The sequence below is a fragment of the Euwallacea similis genome, chromosome 17 (genome assembly GCF_039881205.1).
Source record: "Euwallacea similis isolate ESF13 chromosome 17, ESF131.1, whole genome shotgun sequence".
Classification (NCBI taxonomy): Eukaryota; Metazoa; Arthropoda; class Insecta; order Coleoptera; family Curculionidae; genus Euwallacea; species Euwallacea similis.
In genome coordinates, this window is record NC_089625.1 from 3,358,790 (window position 1) to 3,374,610 (window position 15,821).

The following is a 15,821-nucleotide window of genomic DNA, read 5'->3' on the forward strand; positions in this document are numbered from 1 at the left end:
AAAAGTGGATTAAATTAGTAGTTCTAGAATTTAATTCAAGTTATTATTTCCTAGAGTTAAATTCTCCACTAGTCCAGAAACTTGTCGATCGATGGCATCCGATGCAACGGTACAGTCTACAATGATTCAGAATAATCTCGAACATCGTTATGTCGGGTAATATAGGGTGTCCCAAATTTGGAATTTAACAATAATTTTGGAAAGCTGCGTACCTTTGATATGTTACATTTATGCTTTTTCCAATAATTAAAAGATTTTGATTATGCTTCTAAAATAATTACAAATTATTACTGCGTAATTGTAAACTGCGACATTAAAATATAATAAACTTGCAGTAGGTTCATTCCACGAACATTTCTATTATCCTTCTAAAAATAATCAGAGAAATTCGAAGAGGGACACTGATTATCAATTTTTCCGCTTTCCCCTGAATGTAAAAAACTGAAAGTGCTTGTTAATAGAACTATCATAATATGGAAATTTGCCATAAAATACAACTTTCCTAAAACAGTATTAAGCAATTCCATCGTTAAAACTGTTAAAGCTCCTGGATTAATGTATTGGCAACTTTGCCTGGAAGATAATTTCTATGGAAATCACTAAACTTAACAATACTGTGTCTTCATTTCAACGTTTTTATGTAGTTTCTCTGTAACGTTGCCCTGACTTTGATCTATTTACACTTAACCGTGCACTTCTATTACATTTCATATAATCTATGCGTTTATTTGGCTCTCCCTATAAAATTGGACAACAATCTAGAAACAGCTGTTCTCTCCGTGCTATTTTTATTCGGTAAGCTTCTAGAGTATTCGGAACCCGTCGAGTGCATCCGATTCGGAATATAAAACCACCTCGGTTTGCCGCTCTTTTCAGTTGATTCAAACAAGCGACACGAATAAAGCGACAAAGCGAAAGCTCCGTACTCTATCTAAAGCAAGCGAATTTTTATAGTGTTAAATCCATTGAGTATTAGTGTTTTCATCAAGTGAATTTTTGTGCTAAAAGAAGTGAAGATGGTGAAGAAAGCTCCAGCAGTTGGTATTGACTTGGGCACCACGTATTCCTGTGTGGGTGTCTGGCAGCATGGGAAAGTGGAGATCATCGCTAACGACCAAGGGAACCGAACGACCCCCAGTTATGTGGCGTTCACGGACACCGAGCGTCTCATTGGGGACGCTGCCAAAAACCAAGTGGCCATGAATCCCTCAAACACGGTCTTCGACGCGAAAAGGTTGATTGGACGCAAGTATGACGACCCTAAAATCCAGCAGGACATCAAGCACTGGCCCTTTAAAGTCGTCAGTGACGGGGGCAAGCCTAAGATCCAAGTCGATTATAAGGGCGAAGCAAAGAAATTTGCCCCCGAGGAAGTCAGTTCCATGGTTTTGACCAAGATGAAGGAGACGGCCGAAGCCTACTTGGGACAAACCATTAAGGACGCAGTTATTACTGTACCGGCCTACTTCAACGACTCCCAGAGGCAGGCCACTAAAGATGCCGGTGTCATAGCAGGACTGAACGTTTTGAGGATCATCAACGAACCCACCGCAGCCGCTTTGGCTTACGGCTTGGACAAGAATTTGAAAGGGGAAAGAAACGTGCTCATATTTGATTTGGGTGGAGGTACCTTCGACGTTTCCATTCTCACCATCGACGAGGGATCTCTGTTCGAAGTACGAGCCACGGCCGGCGACACGCATCTTGGAGGAGAAGACTTCGATAACCGACTGGTCAACCACTTGGCAGACGAATTTAAGAGGAAATACAAGAAAGAACTTCGTTCGAATCCTAGGGCTCTGAGGAGGCTGAGAACGGCAGCGGAACGTGCCAAGAGGACTTTGTCTTCAAGCACCGAAGCCTCCATAGAAATCGACGCTTTGTTTGAAGGCATCGACTTCTACACTAAACTCACTCGAGCCAGATTCGAAGAATTGAACGCGGACCTGTTTAGGGGGACGCTTCAACCGGTGGAGAAGGCTCTTGCCGATGCCAAAATGGACAAGGGTTCTATCCACGACATCGTGCTGGTGGGAGGCTCGACTAGAATTCCCAAAATCCAGCAACTCCTCCAGAACTTCTTTAACGGAAAACAACTGAATTTGAGCATCAACCCCGACGAAGCTGTGGCGTACGGTGCAGCTGTCCAAGCCGCGGTCCTCAGTGGAGAAACCGACAGCAAAATTCAAGACGTGCTGTTGGTTGACGTGACGCCATTGTCGATGGGCATCGAAACGGCCGGAGGAGTGATGACCAAAATCATCGAGCGAAACGCCAGAATTCCCTGCAAGCAGTCACAAACCTTCACGACGTACTCGGACAACCAGCCAGCCGTTACCATCCAAGTCTTCGAAGGTGAGAGAGCCATGACCAAGGACAACAACCTTCTGGGAACGTTCGACTTGACTGGCATTCCTCCGGCTCCTCGAGGGGTTCCAAAAATTGAAGTCACCTTTGATCTGGACGCCAACGGCATCCTCAATGTCTCCGCTAAAGATACGAGCTCGGGCAAGGAGAAGAATATCACCATCAAGAACGACAAGGGCCGTTTGTCTCAAGCGGACATCGACAGAATGCTCTCGGAAGCCGAAAGATACAAAGACGAGGACGAAAAACAAAAGGAAAAAGTTGCTTCTCGCAACTCACTGGAGGCCTACGTTTTCCAACTTAAACAAGCGGTACAAGATTGTGGTGACAAGCTCGGTGCCGAAGACAAGGCGACGGTGGAGAGAGAATGCGACGAAGCCTTAAAATGGTTAGACGCCAACACCTTGGCAGAAAAAGAGGAGTTCGAGGACAGGAAGAAGCACCTGACTTCGGTGTGCAGTCCGCTAATGGCCAAATTGTATGGTGGAAGCCCTCAAAATCAAAATAACAACTATGGAGGCGGAATGCCCGGGGGAAGCTGCGGCCAGCAAGCAGGAGGTTTCGGTGGAGCTCGGGGACCAACCATCGAAGAAGTAGACTAAATTCTAATTTAAAATATGGATCTTACAAATGTAAAATATTTAAGACTGATGTTTATTATATTCTATAACACATATACTTCTCATTAGTATTTAAGTAGATTGTAGTGCATTTAGTAGCATTGTAGCTGTGATATTTTTCCATCAATAAAAAATATTTGTTATAAAAAATTCATTTGTTTTATTACCTAAAGAATGAGTAAATCAGATTTCATTCCTCAAATGATGAAAAATTTAAACTTAAGAATAACGGCATAAATATATGATGGACATCCACAACATAAAATCTGAGGGTGGAATGCTTAAGAAAAGTTGTGGGTAAACAACAAGCAGAAAGTTTCAATGGAGTTCAGTCGAAACCAACCATTGAAGAAATAAATTAAGCCTACTGGCTTACACCCTGGCTAATCATCTTGCATACATTTACACATATCAGCGACTATAAATTTATAAAAAAGCGAAGCTGGGTTGAAAAGTTTCAAAGTTATTGAAATTTGTGAAATTATAAGATGAAGGAAAAGATGGACTAAGTGATTTTATGGAATTACTGCTGTAATTACTATAACTTACGGTATTTACGAAGTCAAAGGATTATCTCGAAACGCACACGAAAGGAATATAATCACCCACAAAGTACTTAGTAACTAAACTTGAGGCTTAGAAGCCTGGTTACACTCGATTTTTAACTTTTATAACTGTAAAAAAATTCTCTGTCAAAGGGAAAACGCAACAGACATAAATATATCATAGATCAGATAGCCTACCTTCTCTAATAAAATCTACTAAAAAGAGACAAATTAAACTCTCATGAATGAATTTGCAGTGACGCAATTGACAAATAAGTCTTTGAAACGAAAAAATTAAAAAAATTCACAGAGGTATAGTTGGCTGCATACTAAAATGGCGGGAAATGTTAATAGGCGGAAAATTTGAGTATGTGGAGGCTCACGTTGGTAATATATTAAATATTACTTTTAAATGATTAATATTTTAATAATTAATCACCTAAACTAATTAAATAATATTTTTACGCATTTAAGAAATTTAAGAACAAATTTAAGATAACAAAACCATAGTAAAGATAAGAAAACGCTCAAATACCTTAGTGGAGCGATGCTAATGAAGTTAATTATTGATAGAAACAAAAACACATATTATATTCTTCAGAACATATAAAACTATTTTAATATTACAAACAAAGCGAGTTTTCAACAACCGATCTTATCATTACTCGTTCTTGCACCAATTTGGGCTGCTCTAAATTAAATTTGTTGTTATAGTCCGTTATTTGTAAATTTACGCATACGCGCGAGTTCTTGGCATTAAAGCCTCACGATTAATGAGACCATTAAAAAGATTAAATGAAGGACAATGTTTAGGTCAAAAATGAAAGCACCGATATAACTGCTTTCTTATTAGTATTGAAAAAATATTGGTGTTACAGATGTTTATAAAGTAACAAAAAAAGTACTTTTAAAACATATTATTGGTTTTTCAAACAGAAATTCAAGGCAAGATCACTTTATCTCCTTCCGAATAAGTGACAGGGTCCTTAATTAACCCGACCTTCCCCAGCAAAACACAAAAGGACCCAAATAACCTTAACATTAAACGCTCGTGGCCTTAATCCATTTTCTTGGAAGTTGCACTTGAAATTTAGTTGGGAACCGCAACAGACCTTAAGAAAAATAAACAATTTGCATTGAGCAACAACGAACTGGTTATAATGATACTCATTGCGCCCATGTGGTGGTTGACGATATAAATAGGTGGTTAAATTTAGAGGAAGGTATCAGTCGACTTAAAGGTACCAAGTAATACTATTAACCCAAGTTCCTTTGCAGAGAACAGGAAAATGGCTTTCAGGGTAAGAAATAAAAATCTCTGTATGGTAAAAAGATTAAATAATTTTATTTTTCAGTGTGTCATCTTATGTGCAACCCTCGCATTGGCTAGCGCAGGCTTCTTAGCTCCCTCAGCTCTGACTTACGCCTCTGCCCCTCTTTCTTACTCAGCCCCAGCGATCACTTCCCAATCCTCCAATATCTACCGTTCAGCTGGCAACTTAGGCCAAATCTCCACTTACAGTAAGAGCATCGATACCCCTTTTTCTAGTGTGAGGAAAGCCGATGTCAGGATTTCCAACCCTGGACTAAGGTACGCAGCCGCCCCAACCATAGCTTATGGCGGAGCTGTTGCCGCTCCCACCATAGCTTATAGCGGAGCTGTTGCCGCCCCCATAGCTAGAGTGGGACCAGCCCCTCTCTTAGGAGCCACTTACTCTGCTGCCCCAGCAGTTGCGCACGTAGTTTTCGATTCTGGGGTAACTCATTACGCTTTTTAAGGGATGTTCTTGTTGTGGTTGTTTTATTTATTGTGATTTGAATATAATGTACTTTCAAGATGATGGTTTTAATTTATTTTTCATTGCGTATAGTGGGGGCATCAAATCTACAGTGAAACGACACAAGTCATGGAACATTTGCAAAATATATATTTTCATTAATATTAAAAGTAGATATATATATGAGAAAAACTGTAACATCACTGAAAAAAGTAAACACCTAAAACCGAAGTATTTGGTAAACGAACTTAACAAATTTATATTAAATTTTGTAAATGTAACAAATATTGTAACATGCAATAAAATCAACGGCACAAAAACAACATAAAACATAATACTTTTAAAGAAACATATTGTTTCCACCGATTTGTTTCATTCAAATACAGGTGGTTTAAGAAGTTCTCTTAGAAACTTGTGAATACGACTCATTTTTTTTGCCGCAGTCAATCAGCATATATAATGAGAACATATAGCACGAAATCACAAATATTAACTTTAACCTACATAACATTTTGTTTAAACTAGTATAGCCTTTTGGGTTTCGAAAACCGTTGAACTACTCATTAGTAAAAAACTTACTTTACTGTTGTTTTAGGCGATCAAGTCTGTTCTTTGCATTCGGTTCAAACCCCGAATCTTCAAAATCCCCTAAATATTTCTGCAAAACCTCTTGGTTACTCAACCCCTGTATCACCCCTTTTTTGTCCTTATCCAATATAATCCCCAAAAGTTCAGGTGCTTTAGGCAGCTTAATGTCCCATTCCGGCAGGTTCTCTTTGAGGGTCAAATTCTCAAATCCCCATTCAATCTGCTCAATCTCTTCCAAAACACCGTCTTTACTAGTTTCCTTCCTGTATTTTGTGGGAGAAGTCTTGCATTTCGAGCAGTCTAAATCTTCCTCGAAATCGCTGTCATTTTCATTGCAAAGAAATGACTGTTTGTGCCCGCACGGCCTTCGAATATAAACTTTCTCCAGGCATCTGTAGTCTTGCAGCTGATCCATGAAACATCGAATGTGATGTCCGCAAGAGAGTTTTTGCTGCAGTTTGTGGCTACATACGCCACAGGGTTGGTAGCAGAGTTTCTGGCATTTGTGACTGGGATTTTTACAAGAGGATCTTAGGAAAAGAAGATTTTAAAACAATTGTTTCAAACAAACGCAGATAGAATTGTATTTGCACTTAAACTTACTTTCGACAAGGTTCCATACATCGATATTGTTCGTGATTGTCAAAATGACACTGTTGAGTGCACTTGTGACCGCAAGGCAAGATCTTGTTGCACACCTGATTGCAGCCACCATTAGGAGCCAGTTTATAAAATTCTTCAGGACTTTGTATGTTGGTAATAGTGCTGTGTTGCTTGCACTGTAGAGGCAAGTGAAAACCTACAGAATCTTGCTTTTTCAGTTGAAGGTAGATTTTCTTCCAAAGCTGAAAAATATGATGAATTGAAATTGTTTATGATATGTATTGGTGCTTACCTAATTGGTACTTGTTAGTGATTAGTTTCTTTTTATACGTCTGAAGTAAAAAAAACATAGAATATATTTACCCTGTATATTGCTACGTTTTTGGAATTCTACAATTATTAAAAAATAATTTATCATTGCGTTTTATCTCGATATCCAGTGATTTTCGAGAAATTGCTGATATTATGAGGTTTAAGCTTAAAACATTTTTTTCTTTATCAAGAACTTGCATAAACGAACCATTTTGTCGCGCCAGTCACTTGTGCGTATCAGAGATTTTGTTGAGCTATTTACTCGCCATAGAGCGATTAAGAAGAAAGAAATAGAAGTTATTCATACAAGATGATCAAGTTTTGTTTAATTGGCAAGAAAATTAATTCTGCTACAACATAGGCCCTTTATGTTGAGAATTGAAAAAGTTTTTTAGAAAGACAAAAAAATACTTACCGGTGAACATGCCATCAACAGCGTGATATTTCCCATCACATACATCCCTTCCTTTGCTCTGCTCAATGCCACGCATACTCTATTTTCAATCGACAAAAATCCGATGCTGTTGCGATTATTGTTGCGCACCAAAGACAACAAAATAATCTTGTTTTCCTCCCCTTGGAAATTGTCTACTGAAGTGATTTTTACCTCCTTCACACGCGTACCCACAGATTGGCTTTGCTCTTGCATCAGGGTGCTCACTTGACCCAAATAGGCGGCCAAAATGGTGATTTCATCAGGTTTATACCCGTTTTGAAGCAGATATGAAGCCAGTTGGATCAGGTATTTTGCTTCATATGGGTTCTTTTTGCTCGAATTGCCAGAGGATTGCTCAGGGTACCTATAAAGAAATTCATTGCCCTGAAGGATTAACCAGTTTGTCTTTGGAGAAATTACCGATGCGTGATAAAATATAGACACTTTTTCATGCCGCATATTTCTGGAAATTTGGTTACACTCTCATGGTTATGGAGTACTGGATAAATACAGGGTGTAATCAGAGAAGAGATTTCAGGACGCATGCGATGTTGCACATTTAAGGTGTAACACTGAATATCATTCTGGACCATTCTTTCGAACATGCTCATTCCTAACTTGTAATTGGTTTCAATTTCGTAATCGGCCGTAGTCGGTTTCAACTGCTGGTGGTCTCCGATTAAAATTAGTTGTTGACAATGTTTTGTCAGAACAGGTATAATATGGGCTTCCAGCAACTCAGCAGCCTCCTCCACAATCACAATTGGACACTGTACCCTCTCGAGAACAGAATGCATTCGCGCCGCCATAGTACTGGTCATTCCGATGATCATCTGATGCTTAATTAGATCCAAATTGTTTTCCTCCTGTATCCGATTGAATTTTTGGTAAATGGGTCTGTACTCCTCGATTAAAGTTTCCATTTTCTCGGTCATGTAGGTCTCGTATTTGCTCATCCAATTTTGGTAGAGCTGCCAACGCGTCCAAACTGGGATACTGAATGGGTCACGTCGGTTATTTGCATTTACGTGTGTTTGGGTATTGAGGTGTAGCCTCAGGCAGTACTTTAATAGAAAGATTGTGTTTCAGTCAGAAAGTGTTGATGAGAAATATTACCTTGAAAAACTCGAATTTGCGCAGCAAATAGTTGTACGAATTAATCAAAATCTGTAGCTCTCGATTTTTTGCATGAATGTGTCTTCGGGTCGAGCCTTGAGATTTCTCCTTCATAATTTGAATTCCCTTGTTAAGCTCGAGTATTTTATCATAGAGCTTATGTATGGCAACAGACATTATTGACACGGATAGCAGACAATACTTTGAGCCTTTGTTGGAACCCCTGGAACGGTAAAAAGTGCCCTTAAAGACAACCTGTTACATCACATCGGCAATTAATAAGTTCATAGATAAAATAAAACTTACTTTAAAAAGTTATTATATACCAAACTTATTAATTTACGATCTTCCGAAGCGGATACTTGAAGATGTTCCTGGAAATTAAGTAATTTATAAAAATACCTTACTCAGACAATTCATTGATTATCAGCATTTCAATGATTATCATAGATAATTTTATAGCGCCATGCGTTAAAATAGTGGTCTGATCTATTAGAGATCTCTGAATAATAAAATTATAAAAGTAACAAATCATTCGAGAAATGCTTATCAATTATACATAGTGGTATATATATGGTGTTTAGGGGTTTTAGTCATATTCAAACGAAAATAGCAAACACTTACCTTATCCATTTTCATGGATTCATCTTCTTCTAGCAGCCACGTAACCATTTGCTCGTGATCGAAATTAGGAAAAAAATTAGCGATTTCAGGTACGCCTGTCGCCAGGACTTCGAAGAAAAATATGCAACTAGGTTTGATAGTAACAACATTGTCCATCTGATTACCCATGGCTATTATTTTGTTTTCCATGGAACGATATTCCTGTAAATTTGTCCTTCTTACCATCAATTACCATTCAATGAAACAAACACTAAAACTACCTTAAAAACTTGTCTCATTTGCGAACGTCTCCACCACCCATCTATGTTGCTATTGTAAAATCGCTGTCGACATTCCCGTACTGAATAATTTTTCATTTTGGGGTTGCGAGATTGACCACCAAGCCTATTTCCAATGCAGAAAATTGTCTTAATTTATTTCTTACACCTGCGAATCTTCTATACCTCAAAATTCGGTCAGTAAATTTAGTGAGCCCCTCCAAAAACTGATCTAAGGCATGATTGGTGAAACTAATCACCAGCATGGGACTATTTTCCCACCATTTATTTTTGAGAGTCAGCAACTGCTTCGCAATTTTAAGACCCAAAAAGGTTTTTCCTGTGCCTGGAGGTCCTTGAAGAATCATTAACTCCTGTGATAATGCTGCATTAATTGCGGTCTTCTGGGACAAGTTCAGTTCGTTATCTGAGATAGTCTGCTTGATGCCATTTAGGTATTTGGGCATACCCACTGGGGTTTTGGTCTTGATTAAATATTTAGTTAATGGAAAGGATATTCTGTCAATGTCTTGGATTACTCTTAGAACATGGTAATAAGGTTCAAAGAATTGGTTGCATTCAATCATCAAATAAGTCTTGTTGCACTGTACATTGACTTTATTCTCAAAGCTGACCAGCACCTTTTTGTACAACAAGTTCCTATTATCAGCAACTTTCCCACAAATTATTGTGTTAAATGTGTCACAGGAGAAAATGAGCAAAGATCCCAACATAAACCTCTTGCCGTCTTTCTTAATGTTCCAAGAATTATACGTAACACCTTTCTTAATTTCAATACAGACGCACAGATCACTATTTTTCACTCCTTTCCTAATGAACTGCACTTCATGAATTTTGATATTCATCAACTGCTGAGATGAGCGCCTTAGAAAAATACGTAAATCGTCTCTGATGGGTTTGATGAAGTCTTCTCTTAGCAACATGAAATGAGTCCTTAAGTAATGGTCAAGATCTTTGTATGCTCCTTTAGTAACGTTAAGAGGGAGTACATGTGGTGAGTCGTGATTTTTTAGCTCTGATGCTGTGGGATAAATGCTCATAACGCGGTAGGCTACTGAATTGTCTGGTGTGGGGGAAGTGTTGGCCTTCAAGCTGCGAATCCTTCGTACTAGGTCGAAATTCATTATGAGGGCTAAATTTTAGTAAAAAATAATAATTAAAATAAATACATAAAAATATATTAATAAATTATGGATACTATTATGATAAGAAGAAATGAAGACCTTTACCGATTTTAAATTAACAGTTACATAAGTCCTAGTCCAAGTATACATAAGCAGGTGGGCATAAATATAGAGAAAAGAACCTAAATACTTAGGTATTCTTCAGAGGAATTTTTAATGCCCATGCTAACTCAACTTTAAAGAGCAGAAAGGCCTCAAGTGATATTTGACTGCCTTTTGCATTTATCAGGCATTCTCCACAGCTTGCCTACTTAAATTTGAATTTAGATGGTACAATTGGTACAAAACTTGAAAAAAATTACAATAAGGGATCTAAATTTCAATATGTGGGTTCTCCAAAAAAGTCAGTCAATGTAGGAACAACTATATTTTAGACTCAACTTTCAATTTAAACCTACTTTCATCAGGAAAGTGTCGAACATATCACGGGATATTGCCATGGCTAGGGTCAATAGTTTGGAACAATTTTACACACATACTATTCAAATGCCATTTTATTTAAGCTTTTCCTGTAACAAAAGTTGGAAACGAGAGGGAAACCCATGCGTTTTTTACCCACTCTCAGGAATGTCCATAATATTTTTTTATATGTTAATATGTTGCAGAGCTATAAAAAGAAGATATTGATAAGGTACTTCTTTATTGTTAATTTAAACTTAATGCCAGATTTTTCTTGCATGTAAAATACAGAAGTACCTGCATCAGTTATTTTTTCCTAGCAGTGGCATGTTGGAGACAATGATTGGAACTTTTAATAGAAGGTTTCCATTTAAATTTGACAATGATCCTTACTTCTGGAGAAACATTGTTTGGAAAGAAGCTTTAAAATAATTATCAATTAAGGAAACTTGCAATTCGCTACATTGTAGGTATATTTTTGTAATTGAGAATTTTGTTTCAACTAAAATTTATATTTGTATCAAACAATTAGTTGTCAAATGAAGTCCTACTAAAATACAAGTCATATATAAGGTGTCCAGAATTGCAATCATGACAAAATTAACCATATATTCTAAAGTTAGATACATAGAATGTTGAAATGTAATTTATTTTATTTTGCAAGAATTTGCAACCCATTGGTTGCCCTTTTTGATCTCCTTGCTAATTGTTTGCCTGAGTCTAGAGGCTCCCATTTCCCATAGCAAACCTTTTTCATGGTATGTAATAGCATTTATGTGCCCAGATTTGAATCTCTGAATTAAAAAAAATTGGCTCTTTCGTCCTTCCATCATTTTGTTAAACCTATTTCATACCCTTGCATGTCAGAAACTTTCTAATAAAGTTTGTATGGAAAATTAGTATTATTTTTAGATATAGTATATATGGGTGAATTGTCACAATTGTAATTTGAGCCACTCTGTATATTGCCATTGGACATTTAATCATACAGATCTAACTGAGGTTCCAACATTGTTTGCATTTGAAACATTGAAATCCTCTATTGGTCCTTTCCTCAATTAGCCCTAATATAGCTTCTTTAAATCACCCTACAATATATAATTTCTTATATATTTACAAAAAACAAAAATTGGAATATTCATTTTTCTCAGATGTCTCCAGAAGTAGTTGGAATTCTCTGATTTTTTAAAAATATTCCACCTTAGCATAAAAATGCATATATTTATCCCAATATAAAGGACCTTGTATCTGTTATCGATTTGCAGATACCTGTATATACCCTCGAATTTGTAATACCCTATATAAGTACTAAACTTGATAAAATTAATAATTTTACATATAATATGGCATGCTTATCAGAAGGTTAACATATTATAAGACTTTTAAATCTAGTCTTATTTCACACAATATACTAGTTAATTGCAAACTTGACTTACCTCCAGGAGTTGGACAAATGAATAATTTTGACAATTAAATAGTATAACACATATAAAACTTTACGGCAAATTACACAATCAGATACTATCGTGATGATTTCACAATAGGTAAAAAGTAAACTACTATCAACATATAATTTATCAATAAATATTTCACAACAGCATCTTTGATACTTGCTTGAGACGCATATGACGTTTGAGATACACCCGAAAGACTGTTAAAACCTTATCAACTTTCCCAAGAATATTAGTACCTAAATTGCTAATTAAGCGCTGGGTCAGCTTCTAGTGCAAAAACACTGTGATAACTGTGAGAATTTTGGTACAGGAATTTTAGAGATAGTATTATCTCTGAAGTTCGGTGTTTCACAGGGAGCAACGCAAACTGACACATTAGTTAGACGTGACGTAATATAGTATTTTACGGTATACCTGCGATTATTCACATTTTCAGTACGATTTCAGACGAAATCACATTTAACATTGGATTTTTGCTTTTTAAAGAAAATCCAAATTGGAATTTGAAACAGATATGGAATTCGCAGAAAAAATGGTTGAGACACGTAAAAAAGACATAAGGAACTTAACCTATGAAGTGAGGGTAGGCAACACGACATACACGCCGGGTTTTATTTCTGTATAGTTTCCATAGTCTATAAGCGAATGATAGATGGCGCGGGCGCGAGGCAGGGTAATGTTCTTAGATTTAATGCAATTTCATGGCAAATTATGGGGTTTTATAATTTTAGGAAGCTCTGGTTGCATTAAAATTTCTTAAATCGATTTCAGCCGCAAATTTAACTAACGCGCTAATATGGTTCTCATGGGAGCTATCTAGGTTTACATCAGAAATCTCTAAAAGCTTGACACGTAAGGCAGAATATTAGGAGCAACGACATATTTGCTTAATGAGCGTATTTTAATATCCTCAAGTCGACACATACTGCATACATTTGGCAGTGCAAGTAAGCACCGCCAAAAAAATTATAGTTCTACTTGCGCCTCCACCAAACTATTAATAAAACACCACAATTTATCAAATAAATTTTATTTTAAAGAACAAAATTACTTAAATAGAAATACTTCGGTAAACCTATAGTCTTTTTCCATCATCTTAACAATTAATTAATTAACAAATCAACTCAATCCTAAAGTGGACCAAACTCGTCTCCTTCTAGAACCAGCGTTAAATACAAAAAGAGTCTTAAATAAAAGGCATTGCCATTGAGATAGTTTAGAAGCACTTGCGGTGCACAATTCCCGGTCCGGACTCGTCATATTCCTGCTTGGAGATCCACATTTGTTGGAAAGTGGATAGCGAAGCCAGGATGGAGCCACCGATCCAGACTGAGTACTTTCTTTCCGGGGGAGCGATGATCTTGATCTTGATTGTAGATGGAGCAAGAGCGGTGATTTCTTTCTGCATACGATCAGCGATACCTGGATACATGGTAGTACCACCAGACAATACAGTGTTGGCGTACAAGTCCTTGCGGATATCAACATCGCACTTCATGATGGAGTTGTAGACTGTCTCGTGGATGCCGCAGGATTCCATACCCAAGAATGAAGGCTGGAACAGGGCCTCAGGGCACCTAAAGCATTAATCTTAGCAAGAATTTAAGTTGCAATAGTCAAACCTACCTAAATCTCTCGTTTCCAATGGTGATGACCTGTCCATCGGGAAGTTCATAGCTCTTCTCTAGAGATGTGGAGTTAGCTGCAGTGGCCATTTCCTGTTCGAAGTCCAAAGCCACGTAGCACAGTTTTTCTTTGATGTCTCGGACAATTTCTCTCTCAGCGGTGGTGGTGAAAGAATAGCCTCTTTCGGTCAGGATTTTCATCAAATAATCCGTCAAATCACGGCCTAAAGATAAGAAAAAAGGTTAATTAAGTATTTAGGGGAAAAATTAATTCGGTATTATACCAGCCAAATCCAATCGAAGAATTGCATGAGGCAGGGCGTACCCTTCGTAAATGGGCACGGTGTGAGAAACACCATCTCCAGAGTCCAATACAATACCAGTGGTACGACCGGAAGCATAAAGAGACAATACTGCCTGAATTGCCACGTACATTGCAGGGGTGTTGAAGGTTTCAAACATTATTTGAGTCATTTTCTCCCTGGATATAACGATATTCGGTTAAAATGTATCAAATTTTCTCAACTGAAACAAACCTATTTGCTTTAGGATTCAACGGAGCTTCAGTCAACAGAATTGGATGTTCTTCTGGTGCCACGCGCAACTCATTGTAGAAGGTGTGATGCCAGATCTTCTCCATGTCATCCCAATTGGTGATAATTCCGTGTTCAATGGGATATTTTAAAGTTAGAATACCTATAGATTGCCGATTAAATAGAATATTTAGCAAAGAATAGAACCGAACCTCTTTTGCTTTGGGCTTCATCCCCTACATAGGAGTCTTTCTGACCCATTCCCACCATGACGCCCTGGTGTCTCGGCCTGCCCACGATGGACGGAAACACTGCACGGGGGGCGTCGTCTCCTGCGAAACCGGCTTTGCACATACCGGATCCATTGTCGATCACAAGGGCTGCTACATCATCGTCACACATGGTTGTTTAAAGGGTGTTGCTTGCTGATTAACGGATTGAAAGTCAAATTTGCGATATTGGGGGAAAACAATAATATTTGTGATGATTCAGAGTTAAAAAAACTGTGTCTTGGTTTTTGTGAGTAAAAATTGCTTGTAAATAACTTTTTTTTGGAGTATAAACTAGTCGTGTTTCTAAAAAATTATAGAGATATTTCTGATTTTTTTAGTGATATTTATATGATCTCCAAAGGTTTTTGAAAAATTTCTGGGAATTAGCTTTGATGCAGTCAATTCTGTTTCCAAATATCAGATCCAATTTTTACGAATTAAATATTTCCAGTTTCTTCTAGAATTTTTTGTAGGGTTTTTGGCCCATCAAGGGCTTTTAATCAGAGGTTATTTGGGGGAAATCGAATGCTTGGCATCCCAGTGCAAGGACTTTTTTTAGGATAATTTCTATCATGTCTCGATTTGTTAATGTTTTTTCACCGGTTGAAAATCAAAATTCGCAGTAATACCGCTGTATTTTAAATATCTACCTAACATATTTAAATGTGAAAAAGCCAATAATTATTTTACCAGGGGGGTCAATCCCATCCAGTCCGTCTCTGCCTTACATGACAATAGTTCTTGAATTGCGAAGCGATAACGCTTGGGCAATGGGCACTATATTGCCTTTACACTATCTATGTCGTATTGGATGAATACCTCTATATCAAATGTTTATTTTTAGTTTAATCATACTATAGGATTACGTCCAATCCTAATTGGTTTAAAGGTCATCCCGTTATATCTGACTGTATGCAACCCAATTTTGGTTTGGGCATGCCTCTAATTCTTTAATTTAATTTATTTATATCCTGTGATTGAAAATGGGAGTGGTGTTAAAAAAAAAAGGTACTACCTAAACGAGGATTTCAGAGAGCGATTTTCTTGCCCAAGGAAATTTGAATGAAAATATAAATGATAGTAATAT

The 15,821-nt window shown here is 37.4% G+C and overlaps 4 protein-coding genes across 4 annotated transcripts; 2 read left to right on the top strand and 2 right to left on the bottom strand.

The window, feature by feature from the left end:
- Positions 1–963: 963 nt before the first annotated feature.
- LOC136414222 (major heat shock 70 kDa protein Ab-like) lies at positions 964–3,137 on the top strand. Its single transcript, XM_066398101.1, has one exon. The coding sequence runs from the start codon at positions 1,017–1,019 to the stop codon at positions 2,967–2,969; it is 1,953 nt and encodes a 650-aa protein (XP_066254198.1). The 5' UTR covers positions 964–1,016; the 3' UTR covers positions 2,970–3,137.
- Positions 3,138–4,448: 1,311 nt separating this feature from the next.
- Positions 4,449–5,352, top strand: LOC136414309 (cuticle protein 67-like). Its single transcript, XM_066398229.1, has 2 exons — positions 4,449–4,833; positions 4,888–5,352. Exons 1-2 carry the CDS (start codon positions 4,822–4,824, stop codon positions 5,308–5,310), a joined length of 435 nt encoding a protein of 144 aa, XP_066254326.1. The 5' UTR covers positions 4,449–4,821; the 3' UTR covers positions 5,311–5,352.
- Positions 5,353–5,550: 198 nt separating this feature from the next.
- LOC136414396 (NFX1-type zinc finger-containing protein 1-like) lies at positions 5,551–12,302 on the bottom strand. Its single transcript, XM_066398387.1, has 10 exons — positions 12,287–12,302; positions 9,433–10,399; positions 9,250–9,373; positions 8,990–9,190; positions 8,672–8,739; positions 8,366–8,588; positions 7,670–8,313; positions 7,229–7,613; positions 6,502–6,743; positions 5,551–6,428 (listed from the first exon to the last, which is right to left on the bottom strand). Exons 2-10 carry the CDS (start codon positions 10,389–10,391, stop codon positions 5,891–5,893), a joined length of 3,384 nt encoding a protein of 1,127 aa, XP_066254484.1. The 5' UTR covers positions 10,392–10,399; positions 12,287–12,302; the 3' UTR covers positions 5,551–5,890.
- Positions 12,303–13,318: 1,016 nt separating this feature from the next.
- On the bottom strand, positions 13,319–14,864 carry LOC136414541 (actin, muscle-like). Its single transcript, XM_066398652.1, has 5 exons — positions 14,675–14,864; positions 14,466–14,625; positions 14,214–14,410; positions 13,931–14,153; positions 13,319–13,881 (listed from the first exon to the last, which is right to left on the bottom strand). The coding sequence occupies exons 1-5, from the start codon at positions 14,862–14,864 to the stop codon at positions 13,521–13,523; spliced, it is 1,131 nt and encodes a 376-aa protein (XP_066254749.1). The 3' UTR covers positions 13,319–13,520.
- Between the last annotated feature and the right edge of the window lie 957 nt (positions 14,865–15,821).